The following is a 20,285-nucleotide window of genomic DNA, read 5'->3' as shown; positions in this document are numbered from 1 at the left end:
ACAAGTTTAATAAGTAAATCAGATTAAACACTGGTAGAAAAGTTAGACAACACACGGTACAATATAATTATTGATGGAATAGCAATGGATATATGTGTACTTTGCAGGGAGATTTAAAGTCACAATCTTACTGTTCAGACCCTGTGAACCTCCCTCCCCAGATCCTGTTTCCGTCTCTGCCGAAAGAGCTGAGGGTCAGGAAAAGAAAGAAAAAAAGACCCGATAAGGATATTTTGAAAACGTTGTGTTTGAGACACCACCGGGTATACAATATGTGCGTGGACACCATGAAACGATGAAATAAAAAGCACATAAGAAAATACAGAATTAAGGAAAGACCATTCTGACAGTGCCCATGATCTTTTGCCAATAAGATAAACTTTTATTGTGCCCCAAAGGCAAAATGTTCACATACACACAAAGCTTCTGCACATCTAAATGCATCGCCAAACATTAAACATCACATCTATTACACATGCATATCTCATTACAAGATAGTCATAACATATTACAATACATAGTTTATTACAGCATATTCAGTTTATACTTACGCTATTGCATTTACCTTTTATTGCCATTTATTTGTATTTATTGCTTTAAACGATAATTACAATTACAATTCATAATTCAATTACAGCTTCATAAAAGAGGAGCATTCTTTTCTGTCTCAACTCCCAACATTATTCATCTTTATAAAATACAAATGCTACTGAACTCTGGAGCAAACACCTGTATAGCCTCACCTATAAGCACTCAGGAAAGGAACTTAAGAGAACAGGTAGCTGTCAGAAGACTTGTCTGGGAATTAAAGTGCTGAAAGAACTTTAGAAAGAACTTCCGGATAAAATTAGAATACTGCTATACATACATTTTCTATTATTTGATAAGCGATACTAATTGCTTGATACTACTGTGGAATGTACTACACACATTTTAAGCACTACAAAATTGAATGGCACCTTTTCAGGTACATGTGATTTATTTTGGAGAAGATGCCTTGCACAAAATCAGTTATGCCAGTAAGAATTTGGGCTTGCTGTGGGTCTGTTTTGGGTGGTCAAACAATTTAAAACATTTCAATAAAGAAAATGTGGTGTCTACTTCTAAGAACCTTCATTCAGGCCACTGATCTTCTTGATGTCTGTACTAAAAGGATGGGTTTCAGACTGTATGATGGAGCCCCAGTATGTGCACTTTCATCTGGGGTGTCAATTGTTTCAAGCTGCTCTAAAATTTCATGCAAAGTATCTGAGGACAGTTCTAAAACTCACTGACTGGTACAAGGTATGACATCAGTTCAAATCCCATTCAACTTTTGAATTTAAAAATATGCCCCATATAGAAAAGTTATATAAATTAGTCTGTTATAACAAACTTTTGCTGGAGCAAAATCCAGTGACCCCTTAGGGCCAAGACTGAGAACCACTGCTCATGACAAGGTGATACCAAGCAGGGCCACCAGAGACTCTCCTGTGTAGGACGTGGAAGAAGTAGTTCTGGCCAGTTTTAAACCCACCCTACTCAGGCAGAAAGCTGCACACTGTGGCCTTTACTAAGTTCTAATAGAGAAGCTGGGCAGTGCTTACCTCGGTGAGCCCGAACATGTGTCTGAAAGCAGTTGTAGTACTTGTATTTTTTTCCACATATTCCACACACATAGGACCCTGTGAGGAGAGGATAATGCTTTAGACCACAGGAATTATGCCACAACTATCAATTGAATTCCACTGAATTACAGAGCTCAGGTAAAACATTTGAGGGCCTGTCACCAATGTTGAGAGGACGAAAGTGAAAAGAAAATTCAACACCACAGCTACATACACAATTGAAAACTCGAAGTAAAACGTTCAACGACCCCAGCCCAGCTTACCTCGTGATATAAAAGGGTCAAGAAGAAGAATGGTGCTTTGGATTTTTAGCCTTTGTTTCTCAGAACAATAAGCAACGTCACGCCAAAGCCTCTTGGGAATTAAAGAGTTACGTTTTGATAATCAACTCACAAGATTTCATCACAATATTTCAGGTATGCCATTGTCAAACCTGCGCTGATGTAACCTGTACAGCTGAATATTTGGGTGACTGTGCCCTGCTAGCGACATCCAGCACAGATTTACAGCAGCAACCACATATGCTGCATAGATATTCATGGCTTTGAATCTGCTTCTTTCTTGTAGTTCTGATCTTTGAGCCTCTCGCACCATCGCTTTCTGTTTCTTTGTGTCGCTTCGCACTTTTTCACTGCAGCTCTCCCCAGGAATAACCTGCTCATGCTGCCAGTTATATTATTTGAAGGTAAATTAAAGATCTGGACTGAGGCTGCCAAGCATTATAAAAATTGAAGATTAAAACAAAAATCTCAGACGAATCTCTTCCGTAAATTAAACAACGTTCTGTGGACTTCAGCATTTTGGCCAAAGTTACACTCAGTAAAATTCAAATCAGCTTTATTAGATTTCTCCTTAGTTTAGCATTATGATATTGGACTCTGGGGTGGCATGGTGGCGCAGTGGTTGGCATTGCAGCCTCGCAGCGCTGGGTCACGGGGTTTAATTCCTGGGGTGCTGTCTGCTTGGTGTTTGTATGTTCTCCTTGTGTCTGTGGGTCTCCTCCAGGTGCTCCAGTTTCCTGCCACAGTCCAAAATACTGTAGATTAACAGGCTTCTGAGAAAACTGGTCCTGGGGTGAGAGCGTGCGTGCGTGCGTGTGTGGGTCTGTGTGTGTCCGAGTGCGCTCTTGGATGAACTGGCGTCCTGTCCGGGGTGTACCCCGCCTTCTGCCCATTTCTTGCTGGAACAGCCTCCAGCTTCCCTGCAAGCCTGACTTAGCAGAAGCGGTTGGAAAACGGACAGCTGGCTAGTTAGAGCTCTCTTACCAAGAGTCTGGGAGTTTCGGGAACCGCCAATGACGACGCAGATCTCAGCAGGGAGGTGGCCGTCGCTGTCTTTGCCGTTGTTCTGGGTCTCTTTGGTATCGTCTGGCCAGGGAACCTCTTGCGGGTCGGAGTCCTGACCCCGCTCCGGCTTGACAGGCTGGGGTGAGGACATGGCGGCCTTGGGGACCGGAGGGGCAGCCTCCCCCGCCTTCTGGGTCTCCTGGCTACTCATTCACACAGCTCTGCCCTCGGCCTGTGGGAGCACACAGGAGTGTTTCATCACTGGACACAAAACCTGCAGCTCTTGCACCGCCACTGTTTAAGCGTTTCTATGGCCCTAGACCCTGTTTGGTGTATTTTATTCGGTGAAGCGAGCAAAAAACAATGAACATTCAGACAACAACAAAAAGAAAACTAAAACCTTCATGCCTGCCCCCGAGACCAACCCCCCTTGCTAGCTATTCCCCAAAAACCAGCCTATCCCAGATGACAAGTCTTAGGAGCCCCATGAAACCAGATCAGCAACCAGAAGATGGTGGGGAGACCAGCGAGGTTTTCATATCAATGCTTTCTCATTATACAGTGTTTTGGTTTGATCAATGGCAAAACATCCCAATTAGATACATTATGATTAGTTATTTTAACAGAAATAAATGTAAAAAAGTTGAAGGAGGGGGCTGAATACTTTTGATAGCCACTAGTACTTAGATACATAAGTTCGCACGTCCGCGAGATTAGGATATAACCTTATTTTTTATTTGCAGTATTTTTTTTAATGCATTATGGATCACAACTTAAATGTTTTTTATCATATCAAGCAGAAAAACCTATCACATGTTCAAGTGCATTTTCAAATAAGAATATAACATTTCTGTAAACTGTAAAGGTTTTGATTTATATTTATATGCTGTACAGCAATAACGCTTCGACCTGCCACCCTTACAATCCTAATCATTCGGAGAAGTCTGCAATTAAAAATCACTGGGGGAAAAAAAACAAAACACGTCATTTGTATTTTTGACAGCTGTCACTGCCTCAGGCTTCATTAGGTGTAGAGGAAAAAAAGAAAAAAGAAAATAGAAAAAAAACAAAGTGATCAAGCCAAATTATTTTCTTTTTAATACCGTCAATTACTGTAGCGACTGCACCTCAGTGGTTCCTCAGTAAGGGGTTAGTATACGACAAAGAGCTACAAAAACTACATGTCTTCAAGTTGAAAAAACAATTACAGTATGTCTAATGAGTCCAGTCAGCTCATTAAGGATTACCAGGACAGCCATACTTATTATAGTATACTTGTCTGTTCACTATCTGTATTCCCTTAGGACTGCTCATTCTATGGTGAACCAGAATAAGGAATCTCCATTTTATGTCACTGGTGCACAAGATTACAAAATGAGAAATGCTCTTTGAGCTCGCAGAAATTTTGAAAAGTGTGCTACAGTTGAATTTCGGCTAATGATTTGGGTTATACAAACCTTAATCGGTACACAATCCCATTAGGTAAAGTAACCTACTTTAGCTAAACCTGAAAAGCTAGACATTGGATTCCTTCTCAGTGTGGGGCTGGTTGTGACAAATGCAATAACATTGGCTATCCCCCAATTTAACAAAAAATGATAATGAAGAAATAATCACACTAACATTACAGGTACGATTGCTGAGAATTATACTGTATTTAAATTGAATGAAGAAAACTGAAAAAACACAATAATTATCCTTTGAGACCTTTGGGTTCTGGACTTTTAAGTCAGGCATTTTATATGATATACTGTACATGAAACCCCCGGTTTTTCATATGTATTCTTGATGTGGTAAGTGACGGATGTAATGCTAATTGTACGGGTATAATTCTGTTGCCCATATTAGAGTTATCTTTCTGGCTGCAATTTTAAAAGTCATATTTTAATCGACTACATAAGTGGTGTAATTAATGACTGCAGCACTAATATGCAGTAGTGCCACACAGAACGCAGACAGAAACATACATTAAAATAAATGAAAGACTGCATTTCATATCAGACTTGTGATCTTCTAATTAGAAAGGTTTGTAGCCCCAAGCCTCCAGGAAAAACAAAAGTGAAAAAACCTGAAAACCATTTTAAAAGCAACAAAGAGTGATAAGGTTCAGCAAAAAAGTGCGGTAATCTTTCTAGCTATATGTCACAAAGCCTGTATGTTGTTGCTTTCTTGCTGAGGGTGTACAGTAACTGAATAAATATTAAAGCACATGACAATGTAAATAATGGAGAAAGTGAACAGCTGTTGTTTTATTGAAAAGGAATACCATTAGAAGCCAATACAGCATAAGGAGGGAGTTGTTAAATAATTAAAAGAGGCTTAAAGTTTTATTGTTGCACTCTGTCCATAGAAAGTAACAGCCAATTCCAAACCAGACAAAAAATTGAAGAGGGAACTATTCATGCCTCAGTGCAGGATGGGCGTCAGAATTTTGCTGTGCATGTGTACTAATAATAGGAACACACAACAAAGAACTACACAGACCGTTTCACAAAAAAAAATTGTTTTCCAGATTAATTTCTACAGTTGCGTGGGAAACTACCGCTTCACATGAAAACAAATTCTGAAAGTTCAATTTAAAAAAATAAACTTAAACATAGTTAGCAGAGAGACTATGCACCGTGACCTCAAACACAAGACTGCACACGTTTTTCAGACCCAGCCTAATTCCGAAAAAGGTTGGGAACCGATTGCATGGAATGCAATGCCATTTTCAGACCGTAAATCTACGTTTCTGAGCAATTGATACGAAAATAAATATATCCTCTTCAGAAATCCAGATTTAATGACAGAAAATGTATGTTTAAACAGGTCCTGGTCTTACACACCATGTTTAATGCAACTGTCAACATGCAGTACACATTTTCACCTATGTTCGTTTCAATATGTACAACTGTGTAATAACACCATTTGCACAGTGGTCAGAGGAAAAGTGAGAAAACGTGATACAAATATGCATTGCACACAAAAATAAAATGTATTTATCACCATTAGCGTAAAATGTGCGTTTGCCAAATCGGCATAATTTTTGTACATTTGTGGGTTTTGCATGTTTGAGCAGAACAAAATCAGGATGCTGTAATGTTATCTCTCAGCTGTCATCAAGCTGCAATCTAGGCTCTTACCCCCTTTTAAAATGGGAAAAAAACAACTCGAACTTGATGGATGTCCCTCAAGGACAAGATCGCAATGCTCCACTTAAACCACCCAGGGTGTGGAGTCTGTAATAATCATACAATGCTGTCAAGTCATTTTATTTCACAATTTCACCTTCAGAGTACAAGGGAGCAGAGAGAGTGACACACTATTAACAGGCTTTATGATAAATAGTCATGTTAAAGATGGAGCTTGGATCAGGCTCAACTGACTTAATAGAACTGGAAAGTTAACACCAGCAGCTGTGTTAACTTGACAACAGCTGGAAAGTTTAGCTATGGAAAATAAGCAGATATTTTAGGAATCCTACTCCCTATCCCTGAAGATTCTTCTTAACAAACATCTGAATCTCCTTCAGAGAGATATAGTGGGGGGTGTTCTTTTTTCACCTTTACTTTTTAGAAGCATAGAAATTACAGTGGCAAAAAGTACCTTATAAAGATAATTTCTTTTGAAAAAAGTCGTTACTGTACATATAATTGTTTACAATTGAAGTGTTATTGTAATAATTCTTGCAGCTAGTTACCTTTGTCTACAGTCTGCCCAGAGGGAGTTCATATTTTGTTGTGGTAACCATCATTTAACAACAATTTTCTTGTATGAAATATTATTTAAAGTTAAACCTCATTTATTTTAATGACATCAGAATAGAGAGATATGTCTTATTTTTCTTCATAGGCCCTGTTCCATTTGTACACAAAGTTGGTGCTCATTAAGTTCCATGGGATTTTACCTTTGAGCAAATGAAAAACAGACTGAACATTTGACTGTTCAAAATAAAAAACAAAAATAAATCTACACAAAACTGTATTAGGTCACTACATGAAAACCATATGTACCAATATGTCTCCATAATGACATACTGCCATTCTTATAAACCTACTTGACAGTAGGTTCAGAGTAAATCAAGTTCTAGAGGTGCCATCTTGTTTTGAGACCACCAGCTCACATTGTGAGTCTATCCATGAGGCGATACTATATTTTTAAGTAGTGCTACACTATTCCAGGCACAAGTTGCTGCATTTTGTCATTTCACAACTTATAAGCCAAATCACTAATAGATTCTTTGCGTTTGAAAACAAAAAGTACAAAAAGTACCAAATGATTTCAAGAACTGAAATTACCCCTGGTTTCAGACAGGCGTGCTATAGTTTCATGTCACAGAGGGAAAGAAATGGCTACAGTAAAAATCCGAAAAGACCGCCAAGTAGGACTTTCAATTAAGGTGGGTTATAAAGTCTTCTAATTAGCTAGAAGTGCTTCCTTTTGTCACTGCGCAAGCCAAGACACACACAAAAAAAAACAACCTCTTCCTACCCATCAGCAGAACAGCACATAATCAAGCAATTATGGTTAACTTGTAAGGTCAAACAATGGCGTTATGCAGCTTAGTTATGGAGATTTACTCTGTAATTATTAGGGCCGTTCACACATCTCCTTGCCTCAGAGAGCAGGGATTTGCTTTTCTCTCCTCCAGCCAGACAGCTCCTCCTTTTCATCCAGCCTACGTGGTGGACGGTTTGCACTCCCTGAACCCCGAATTCTAAGGAACAGTCCCTGGACTTGGCAGTGAGCCTGCCAGACAAGCACAGCAGACGCCACCCTTCGCAGAAACTGGCAACTTCTTTCCGATGCCTGTGTGCCTCAAGAGGGGCCACCAGCCTCCAGAATAGCTGGACACCTGGGCAACTGCCAAGTGAGCACTGATCCTTTAGTAAAACACTTTATTCTGCATGCTATTGAAGTTAATTAATTTAAATTTTGCTTCCACTACACATCTTATGAATTTTCCATCACCTTGTTAATAGGACATCCTAATTTCAACTTCCAGAATTCTCTGCCAACTATTACACTAAAATTTTTAAACAGCTAATTAGCCGAAGGGTTTGCGGGCATACACATTTTATCATACGCAATGTATGTGTTTGCTTCATTTCAGAAGGAAACCCTTCACATTCTCCAAATTAACCTACAGCTAGGTGTCTCCTCTATCGGTTTTGTCTGAGCTGGGGTCAATCCAGACTTGCAACTTCACAGCTGCAGCCACAATCCCACCAAACGTCGTGCAGGTCACACCTGCAGGACTGCTCTTGGACCCCTGTCGATCTTCCGTTTCACCAAAGCCAGATTCCCCAACAGAAAAAGAGGCCTAGAGCAATGCACAGGAATATTACAGCCATTGGGGAAAAACATGAAGCTTTTTAAAATTGAAAGTATAAATCTGCTCTATGGGGAATGACTGAGAAATAGCTTCTATCAACACAGCTCATTTTGTTATGTGCAACAAATCCCTGTGTGATAATACACAACATTGGCCGACAATTCACCATCTGATCAAATTCCTTCAAGAGAAGAAAAAAATGGAACTGAAGAAGTAGGCCACGTACGCCATTTGATCATCAGACATTATATAGGTACTCAAAAATTTAGAAGCACATTTATAAATACTTTTGACTCAATGTCAAAATCTATCTATGCATTACTTAAAAATATGGCTCAAAAAGAAAACTGCCTTTTGAAATGCTGCTGGACAATTCATTTTCTTGGCTGTAAATCCTGGAATTTATGGCATTTATTTAAGATTTTGCACTGGAGCAAACACCTGTTTTGACTGTCAATGTCCTGTATAGAAGTATCTGTGCGGCGTGTGAGAGCACTGCACAGCCTGTATTTCACACATCTCCTTCGGACTTCCGGTTTTGACAAGAGCACCTTGCAGCAAAAAAGACTTCACATTTTATTCATTCACTTCAACATTTGCCAAAAACAGATTTAAAGGTGTAGTATTTAAATTATCTGTTAATATTTAAACATATGGAAATATTTATCTTCGGTGTTATTTTAATTTCCAGTTTGTAGCAAGGTAAACACAAACTACGAAGGCAAAAAACAATACTAAGCAATCAAATTACTTTTAATACTGTACTTTAAATATTGTGTCATCAAGCTGCAGAGAGCATATGTCATTGTCCAAGTGACTCTGAAACATGCTGATTTCAATACCATCGCACTCCAGTAAATGACCTGGTTCAAATATAGATCTATTTGATACACATATCAAATGTCCAAAGAAATAATGCTAGGTACCTTAAACCTCATTAGATGGTGGTTCATAAGCCCAGTTTTTCAGCCAGAGATTCTGAAACTGGTCTCAACCTTAACCTCCAAATTCATGAAAGACAATCATCATTGACCGCAAAGGACAGCCAATTTAGCCCCATGATGTTATACAGAAAACATTGTTGCTTACCAATAAGGATCTTCACTTGTCTAAAAATCCCCAATTTTGGTTAAAAACCCTGTAGTGCAGTTGTTAATGAGGAATTATTCTAAAAACTCTCTATGTAAAACACGATCATCATCATACTTGCCTACACTGAAATAAAACAATGAAAGTTCTCTGCAGGAAACACAACAGGGGTATCATTACAATATTAACGATATTAATACATCCAGCTCAGTAGTTAATATTTTATACAAGTTCATAGAGATTATTTGAGCCCTTTTAATATCAACACAATGCATAACCTGTCAGCACTTCCAGAGAAGATAGCTACAAATTCTACAATAATCCATCACAACTTTTCAAAACCATACAGCCTATTTATAAAAGAGATGTTTATGTTACAGCAGGACTAAAGAACTCAGAAAAAAAATTAAACAGAAACAAATGCATTCTTTGTTAAACATAAACTCAGTACTAATCACCTTTCATTTTATCTTCTCCGCCTTTCTGTGTCCTCTCCACAAAGAATAACAATTCCAGTTCAAAACACACAAAGGAAAATTCGATTTTTTTTTTTACTGATGGACTCTAAAATTGCAACATTTATTACTTTTAGTTCCACCATTTATTATATTGTCTTTTAGTACTGTATAACCTTAAGGTTAGAAATCATGTGTTACAAGTCCCTATTTCACGCGTGTTGCAATGCAGTCTTGTTCATTTATCTTTCACACCACACTGTCTTAAATTCCTCGACACAAAACAAAGTAAGATGAACAGTTCAACAGGCAACCTCATTTTCCGATGCTGATCCAAAAATCCAGAAAAATCAAGCTGATTTCCCTGACTTTACCAGAGTGAAGGCCTGGTTCTTATTTATTCAAAATGAGTATTTAGAAGATTTGTGCAAAAATAATCAATTATTTCCTGTGTTCTTCTGAGATCATTAAAATATGCATTTAAAGGCACCCACACAGACGCATTTAAATTTTAAATTATAATAAATTCATGTTAGAAGAGAAATAACTATTAGGAGACAAGAGGACATATTCTAGAATATACTGTAAAACTGCATCAAAGGGAAACTGTCATTTAAAAAAAATCTACAAAACGTCACTCATAATAAGTGCAATATTTTTAAATATGCTAATACATAGCAGGGATAACAGCGTACACCTAGGCAGGGAGAAAAATCTGCTTCTGAAATTAATGTTATCGAAGAAGTCAAGTGTAGGCAATGCTCAGTTATCAGGGGTGGATTTCACAACAGCTCAACCGGTCTTGGAACAGAAGTCAGTTTCTAACAACACTATCAGAGTCAACAATCTTACAGGGTGGTCTATTCACATAGCAAAAGGCTATAATTAGATTTTTTGATCAACACAACTGCAATTAAAATTTGCTGAAAGGAATCGCTTTTAATTTGTTGCACTTGATTAAAATGGATTATATCAGTCCTGAACTAAATAACTACAGAACATCATGATGAATTCTCCCTAGGATTGGAGGGTAATACCTATGTATTCAGAAACACGGGTTAAATCTAGCAAGTGGCTGAAGTATGTAGATTGTATTAAAATAAGAGTGTGTTGTGGAACACTTGAATTTTTAAAAGCTTAACTCATTATTTGCACTTTTTAAGTGCGTATTTTATTTATTATAAGACAGGTATACACACCTACTGTACCAAAATGGAATGCGTCTATTTTATTTAATCTCATGTTGCCCAGCACTGCAGACAAGATCAGAGATTAAAATCGAATCCTTCGGTTCTATTATGAAACATAATTGTGCTTTCACACGGAACACTTGGATATATTCTAAGAGTGCATTAGGAAGATGAGATCAGATAAAAAGATCTAGGCCCCAAAACATACAACAATACTTTTGTACAGTGATCTTTTCCTAATTATGTAAAAGCAGTCCTCTTGCATGCTGCTCTTGAAAGAAATGACTATACATGTACTGTAGGCACATTTACACCTCTTTCCCCAATCAGGATCAAACCCTCCAGAATACTCGATCCCGTTGCATTGACAGGCCATTTGAAACAGATGCCCCAAAAGCACGCACAGCCAGTGAGTCAAAATCTCAGGGGAATACTTACGACTGAAAACTACATGTAAGAGGAATGCTATTTTTTTCAGCAAACTAGCCAAATACGTACAGTACATGTGCATTTAAAACACTTACCTTGTCCTCTGATGCTGCAGTCTGAAATATCTCTAGGTGATCCTGGGAGTGTTTTCAGTGCTGGGATCACATGCATCAGTACCATTTGATCCCAATTAGTACCACCTCTCAAGGAGCAACACTTGATCCAATCCAGTAGTGTTTATACTACTATTTTCGAATAGGATTAAATGCCATCGATGCCTTTAATCCTGATTACAAATGGCAGTATAAATGACCCTAATAGCAGAAGATAGTAGGTAGGCTAACTAAAAGCCCTAAAATGTGCACCCATTAAGATTCACCATTGTTTATAAATTTCCACATCATTGCAAATCTGTTTCTACTATAATACTTCTAAAGTTTACCATTGCAACTTGCAAGAACTTTGAATGGCTCACAGTACTTCTCTAACCTTATTCTTAAAATCATTTCTTAAAACAAATTAGAGGATCGGCTGGTTGCCGAGTTGGGTTGTACATCTACAAGCCTTTGGAAACGTAACCTGGTTTGAATGCTCCAGCTCAGTCTGCCTAAACCATCAGCTAGAAAACAGGTCCCAGGAAGAACTGTCTGCCGGCCGTATTCAAAGAAAGCATGTTTGGCCCACTGCTTGTTTAAAAGGCAAAACAGAAAATCCAAATGTGGAAATCAAAAGGAGAAAACATCTGCCCCCACAACACAAACCCCCTCCAGGATTTGTAACCGATAACTATAACCTCCTAACCTTTAACCACTAATAACCTTAACTTTAACATAACCCTAAGCTGCAGGAGCCTAATCTTTCCCCGCTGATCCTGTTTGGCCAGTGACACTCATTTTAACCCAGATCTGTGCCTCTGACACAGCAGCAATCAGGTCCTGTTACTGGTAGGAAACTATCACCAAACACAGTTGGATCCAGCTCTCACATGAGAGCTACACCTCTGTATTATCTATAGGGCAAGACTGGAACTTAACCATCAGGGAAGAGCTAACCCTTGTCCTCCTTTGCCTATGGGCTGGTCTTTCCAAGGCTCTCTAGCTGGGTATTTCCCTTGGAAGGACCATGCTTCTCCCTTCAACCACCTTGACCTAATCAAACTTACCTACCCTCACAGCCGGTCACCTTCGATCAACAGACTCTATCAGCTTCTATCAACTAACCAGAGATCGATGTAACCAGCGACTCGTCTCTATGCAGGCCCCTCTGTGTTGTGTGCTCTGCTGCTCCCATATATACAAATATATCCACTTCACCTGTGAGCAGGCATTTGCATCACTCTCTCTCTAAACCAACCTTTAAGCACACCCCTATAAATGTAATATCATTCTCCTTGTTCCCCAACCAACCAACCAAAAGCTCCTACAACATCTGTCCTGTCCTGTTCCACGAATATTATGCTGAAGCTTGCATCACACTTCCCCCTTTCGCTTAATGATGGACTAATGTCGTATTAGTACCTCTCCATTAACAGATTTCATCTCTTCACACTTGTCTCCCGAACCTCTTCTTGGCTTGGACACTCTTTATCACCTGCTGTGCTCATCGTCACCTGCTCTTGTCTTATATCCCTGCACATTGTTCTCTCTCTCCCTGTCACCTGGAGATTGAACAGACAACTTCCTCTCTACTTTTCAGTGTAAAATTAACCTCCTTTGCAGTGAGCACACTGATGCAATCCCCCACTCCAATCTCATAAATGCAATACTTTATTTTATTCGCATCTTATGTAATAACTGTGGCATAGATGTATTTCCAGTCCATCATTGCTACTTAAATGCTAATTTACTGGCACTGTTTAAAATTAAGCATTAAAGTAGGTCTGAACTTGTACACGGAGGAATGTTCTCCCTAAAGCAGGTTTCCTCCATGGCATTTTAAAGTTATCCTTGGTGAGGGGGGCAAATTTATGTGTGTAATAAATGAACTGCAGTGCAGTTACTGCATAAGACTGCTCGGAAACCTCCCTTTACGCCACCAAAGTGATTCATGTGATACTACAAACCCCCCATAGTACTTATTTACTTTAACTGCACTGCTCTGCCTGTGAAAAACAAACGACACTATGTGACTATATAAGAAAACAAATACCCCAGATAAGGATTCTTAACTTTAGGGAAAAAAAGTCAAGCTTTTATCTTGGTGAAAGCACAGAGGAAAAACTGTAAAGACTAAAAGAAAGTGGATTACAACATTTTGTATTAAAATGCAATGTGGCATGCTACTCAATAACCAATGATAAAACAAAATAGTCCTAGTGAATTACTATTTGTTAAAAATAAACTCTGCAAAGGCACTATTCCTAACATACTGCTCTCTGTGAGTGCTGGCCTGATAGCATGATGGTGGTGGCAAAGTATATTTGGAATGGAAATGCAGCTTAACCTCATATACAGGACTCCAAAGGAAAAAGACTCCATTTTAAAAACTTGCCTTCAAAATCTTGTTCTGATTTTTTCAAATTAATCCCACCTTACCTGTGCAGATATTCTGGGACTGAAGCACTTTTGGGATGTTCATGGAGATTAGAAGTTTCACCTTTTGGCCAAAATAAAACCTGTTTAAGACATTAATTCAAAGGTTTTTTTTTTTTTTAACTGCTACAGCACTGAAAACGTCCCGGCTGCTACAATTCCCTGCTACACACCTGTCGAATACGGTACCTTTTATTCTGCAAACTACAGAATCGCTCAAAATACTGACAAAAACCATCAGAAGGTGCTGTTTGAAAAGGAAGTTGAAAAAAAAACGAAGCAAGACTGCACTCATGTCATGAAGATCAGTGGCAGGAGAAACAGACTGAAAGTGGATTGATGGATTATATTCATTTACAGGAACAGAGAGAACAGGACACTGACCACACAAGAGTGGCCAATAAAGACAAAGAGACAAAAATCATTCTGGCAGAGACCCTTGGACACACGAGAGTTGTACATCATGTCTGCTATAGACACATTCCTTATGTTTAATGTGTTTTCACTAAAGCTGCTACTTACTGGAAGTGCTAATGTGCTACAACTTCAATTCAGTGTTTGCCAATGACATAATTATTTACTTAAATTTCTGAAGAGAATACATGCCTTAAATTTTCCAAATTTGACTATTTGTGTGTGGCAGAAAACAAGTGGCACTTCATAAGTTTAATGTTGAGCCTAACTGCAGATTTTGTTGAATAAATATTAGCTGTTGGAATAATTTAGGCCCAAACAAGTAGAAAAAAATAAAATAAAGCCATTTAGTGCCAAGACATTAATGCATATCAAACAAAAAAATCATGTAAATTGTGCACTGTTGCTCATGGCAACAGAAATTCTGATTTAGCAATACAACACAAAATAATGAATATACGTTCCCTCGAGAATCAAGAGACAGTTTTTTCTCTTCTTTTCCATGGCAACCGACAAACAGGGGACCATAGAACGAATTAATATTTCATATTCACCAGAAATGTCACAAGGATATAAGCAGACTGCGTGACCAGTGGAAAATGATTGCAGTATTTGATGCAAACATTTAAATACATATATAAATGCTTAGACCTACAGTACATTTATATGTCATTTCCAGCCTACTGTATACACATAGTCCAGAAACAGAACGAAGACAATTTTTCATACTGACTACTAATGTAATGGAAATATCTGTCTTACGAAACCCAGTACAATAGAAATACCCACTCTGTAGCGCTACCGCCCAAAACGAAGGGTAAGTTAGAAGTATTACTTGGGTCTAGCCACATGCTGTTCCAATAATGCTTTTAAAAGGATAGTTCTCAATGTCATACATAGGACACTAGATGAACACTGCAGTGCTGAAGCAAACTCAAGCAATAAATTCCATACAATGGTGGTTTATGGGTTTAAAGCTGCAGTTTTCACTCTGAAGTTACTGAAGGCCAGGTGACACCATGTCAAATTACAGCACCTGTTTGAACAAGTCAAGGAGAAACAAAAGTGAAACAGGCAAGCCCCATCTCACCTACTGTGATTTCAGAGATGTCTGAAATAAGAAATTGTATCTCTAGCTTCTTGGGGTATGAGAATATACAGGTATATGCCCTAAAAATCTATGGGTATCAAGTGATCAGCTACTAGAGCACTTTTATCTCAAGGGCCTGTCTTATGGGTGGCTAATTACACCCTTCTTCTTCATCATCGTGATAGCATGGCTACCCTGAACTTTTAATCTTGGCCTGCATTAAACCTAAAGGCCAGGCAGTGGACTCCTTTGGACTAAGCAGTCTTAACTGATGTTCACATTTGAAGCCCAACAATTATTTCATGTATTCTTGGGAAATAAACTGAGACCCCAGATGGATTACAAACCAGGAACTCCTCAGGAGTCTAAGCCCTGGAACTACACACCACACCTGTTTTTCACTTGCTGAAAATCTAACACCTTCCCTTTAAACTAGTGGGCTGCCCTGACACCAGCATTAAACAGTTCACTGCACAGACTAAGCCAATTTCCAATAAGCAAGAACATCGTCACATTCCGTAGAACTGGTTAATGAATATGGGCTTTGCTTTTTTCACAGCCTGAATTTAAAAATGCAGCTTCAAATGTTCTGAATTAAGGAATACCCTTGAACTAATAATTTCGGGGAAGGTTGAGGGTTCAAATCCCAAGTGAGACGTTGCTATTGCGCCCTTGAGTGAGGTCCTTAACCCAAGTTGTTCTATTAAAATACATGGGATTACATCAGCAACCAAATCAACCATTGTAAAAAAAAATATTTAGTTTTTCGATTATTTGTACAAGAGTTAAAAATTGACGTTGCACTGGTCAATTTACCCATATACACAAATGCTCCTTTCGACCATAACTGGTAATTTCATCAACATGTGGACCTTGCAAGTCAAACAGGATTTGTTAACGAACCTTTCCAGACATAAAGAGGTTCCTCTATCACATAAAGGACATCATTGGTCACAAATTCGGCGATATCGTTGAAAGGGGCCTGAAATGCAATCATGCATTTTACAACTCCTTGAACAGCTGTTGAGTAATTAACAACGTAAGTTTGTGTTCAGATATTTCTTCACTTGATAGCCCCATAAAACAAGTAAAATGTGCAAAACATATTGATCTTTACAGTCTGTGGGCAAAACTGGAGTGCATTATCAGCTCTTCCAAGTTCTGCTTGTGCAGATCAGCAGTTTCATGGAAATATTCCTGTCTCAGGTGGCTTGCAGATAGGATAGTCCCCCGCCCCCAATTCAGTACGTGCTTATTAAGGAATTTATATTGTATAGTGTTTCCTGTGCAATATTAAAAGACACCATAATGGCAGACTGCTAGTCCCTCTTTTTTGACAGTTTGTCATAGCTGTAAATCTGAGACTCTTTTTTTCCCATTTTTCCACATGTTGAATGTTGGTCAACTATCACTTTTCAGTACTGGCCGAAAGATATATAACAGGCGATGATAATTAGATTATATTAATCAATACAGCACACTAGAGGATACTGCTGTCACTCATAACATCAATTTTGATGTAGTAAGTACAACCAGTTTTTTCTTAGATGCATCTGTTGATTCGATTGGTGTAACTAATCTTGATGATAAGGGGAGTACTTCTTAATGACTTGTGTTTCAAATTGATTTTTGCCAAATTTCCTAGATCAATTACCTGATTTTTGCCGATTCAAAACAGTTTTTCATTCAAAGATATTTTGCCAGATATCCGATTTTAAGAAAGGCCATCCAGATATAAGCTGTTGCATCCAAGCACTTAATCGCATGGAATTCTCGTAAGTGAAATTCTCTCCAGACAATTAGGAACCAGCCAGATTAAATTGTGTTAAAATGGCATCGTAGTAGCTCACATAAGGAAACACTAAGTGATTCGACTTAAAGTGGATCTGAATAAAAGCATACTGGGAGGAACAGTAAAAGATGGGAAGGAAGTGCAAATCTGCATACAGTAGGGTCTGGTCATTGACGAGAGTTCAGTACAGAGAACTGTCATAAACGGCTAATTCACATAATGTCAAGTCTGCCCCATACCTACCATACCACACATACAGTCTATAGTACATATGGTTAAAAGACAGAAGTATCAACAAAAGACAGAAGAACCTTCCTTTATATGATAATTAAAATATGAAGGCATTGTCTTTACCTTAATGAAAATAACATTGATCAACTAAAACAAACAGTAATCACAATGACAGTAATCAGCTAAAATAACCAACATGAATCCCTCTTCTGCATCCAGTGGATGCCTGCACTTTCTTTCTCTGCCTCTGTAAACAGTATGGTCCAATCTGATGAAAAGGGAAATAAAACTGGGCGGTGAGCCGGACAGTCCCAGCACTGCCAGTCTTCAGCCTGCCATTCCCCACACCACTGACACAGAACCAGGAGCGTTTGTTACAGTACAAAAACAAGACCGCGCGGATATGCAGATGCTGGGTATGGGTCCTGGCAAGCAGTTGGGGGGGGGGGGGGGTCACTATATTCATCTCCCAATCCCAGTCTGTGGTGCAGTTCATCTGAAACTTACACTTAACAACCTTAAGCTCGGTTTCATCCCACTCCGGGCTTTTTCCATCTAAGATTCTATCGGCCAGAAGGTCGGACGACTAAGCGAATTTGGGAATTTTAAACTGGCAGATGCCGGGACCCTACTGTATATCCATGAAAATCGGTGTTCAGTTCAGAATTTTTCAAAACGAGTCGACAGAAGGGCAATGAGGATGCGTCCTGCCGCGAGAGCTACGGCCTCGAAGCCTGTTCCTGTACTGAAAAGAGTCAAAGAACATGTCACAAACCTTCCCATCTAAAATGAGTAAAAAACTTGTTGGAGTTGTGGAGATGTGGAGTCTGGCTAAATTGTTAATGAATCCCCTGATGCACTGGACAGCCCAGTTCTCTTTTTTTAACCAAAAATTAGCACTGTTTTGTGCGGATGCTACATCAGCCCAATTACTGACACCATGCTCAAGTAAATACAATATTAGAAATACACCAGGATGTCCCAGCAATTACTTTTCTACAATATGGTGACCAAAACTGTACACACTAGCGTCTTACACAATTAACACAACATTCCTTGATTTATATTTTAAGCTTATAACCTTATAACCTAACACTCCCCACATTGTCTAGATGTAAATGAAGTAAATGAGTCAACATAAACACCAAAGTCTTTCTCATCAGTAGCTTCTTCTAGCACAATGTATCCCATTTTGTAATTATAGTTTTTGGTTTTGCTACCTGCATGCAAACCCTGCTGTTATCTATATTAAAAATCATCTGCCAGTGTTTCCGAGCCTTGAATTCTATATAAGTCTTTTGGAGTTTTGTTTGCTGCTTCTGCGCTTGATTATTAACTATACCAAAATGCAGGTCATTGATACAGTTTAAATTAGTAAGAGTAATTCTCCTACCATGATACACAAATTCACTACAATTTGAGCATTTACTCCTTATCTGTGCTCTGTTTTTTATTAACTTACCTCAATCTAATGTCACGTGTTTACTTGAAGGCTGTAGTCGGTAATTTAAGAATGCTTTATGATGAACTTTATGAAAAGCCTTTGGAAAAATCTGAAAAAAATGTGCTCTGGATGTACCCATTTCTGATGTTGCTTGCTCAAAGAACAAATAACACATGGGTTATGCAAGATGTACCTTTTCTAAATACATGCTGAGTAATCCCTAGTATCTGATTTCCGAATAGGTGATCCTCTAATTTAGTCCTAATATTTGTTTCCAATAAGATTACATGTAATAGAAATATATAACTATTCTATATTATGGTCTATAATTTGTTCACTTGTTCACCCATCATTTGAAAGGGTACTACATTAGCAACAGTTTCCTTGAGCACATGATAAACTATCAGGCCCTGGTGATTATGCTTCTAATACGCAAAACATTTCCTGCATCTTCTACATTAATACTATTTAATACCAAACTTGGTCCATTTGCTGCCTCAGGTTATGAAGTTTTTATGATGTCCAATCCATCATAAATGGTCTATCATTTCAGTTTCTGTTGCTGTCATTCCTATAGGTGTTTCCCAGTCTATAGGGGGAAAGTTGAAGTCTCCCATACAAACTATTACTCCTTTTCCAGTGATGAATTATAATCAACAACTGTATTTAGTGGTCTACAGCATAGTCCTAGCACTATGCCTTGTATGTATTTTAATGAGCCTAACCCCAAAAATATTGATTATTATAGCTTTAGATTCAGAGTCTGGATGATACGCAATACTTTCCTCCCTCCTATAGTGCCTGTAATAGATAGAACACAAACATTACAGACAACTGCAACATTACATTGTTTTTGGATAGCCATTTTTTGTGATTCCCACAACAATATAACTGCCTGCAATTGAGGTAATTGGTTCCTAGTACTCTAAGTATTTAGTACTGTTTGTGAACCAAACATTCCAACCCACTTTTCCATTAAAAAGACAAATCCTGAAAAATTCTAGGATTGGTTTTAAATGTACTCCAAAATGCAGAACCATTAAAGTCAATCAGAAACCAGACAACTTCCAGTAATTATTACTATTTTACCATTCAGATAAGTGGAACCTGGGTTAAAACCTAACTTCAAGTCTGATCCATCTATCTTCCCATCAGTCTTGACAAGCTTCCCAGTCCCTGCTAGAATTCTAACTATGCTACGCTGCCATTCTTAACAATAGGAATGGTATTAACCAAATTCCTAATTTGGTTAAATTTAGATTAAATTTTAGTAATTAACCAAATTTCTAATTTGGTCTCACCTGACCACAAAACATTTTACCTCATTTTTGCAGGGATCATTTAGGTACTCTACTGCAAACTCCATATAGGATAAGAGATTTTTCATTCAGCCAGCTTTGTGGGGTGAGG

At 38.4% G+C, this 20,285-nt stretch overlaps 1 protein-coding gene across 2 annotated transcripts in view; it reads right to left on the bottom strand.

The window, feature by feature from the left end:
* The window catches only part of znf618 (zinc finger protein 618), a 57,539-nt gene that overhangs the window by 20,101 nt on the left and 17,153 nt on the right, over positions 1-20,285 (bottom strand). For both annotated transcript variants that reach the window (XM_088940264.1, XM_088940263.1), the window contains exons 2-4: positions 2,873-3,125; positions 1,587-1,664; positions 132-188 (exon numbers count right to left, since the gene is read on the bottom strand). In XM_088940264.1, coding sequence (XP_088796390.1) covers positions 132-188; positions 1,587-1,664; positions 2,873-3,104 — 367 coding nt within the window. In that variant the 5' untranslated portion in view covers positions 3,105-3,125. The remainder of the gene's footprint in view (positions 1-131; positions 189-1,586; positions 1,665-2,872; positions 3,126-20,285) is intronic.

The sequence above is a fragment of the Atractosteus spatula genome, chromosome 23 (genome assembly GCF_055471065.1).
Source record: "Atractosteus spatula isolate fAtrSpa1 chromosome 23, fAtrSpa1.hap1, whole genome shotgun sequence".
NCBI lineage: Eukaryota > Metazoa > Chordata > Actinopteri > Semionotiformes > Lepisosteidae > Atractosteus > Atractosteus spatula.
Note: the sequence above shows the minus strand (reverse complement) of the source record. Positions and strands in the feature narration are given on the sequence as shown.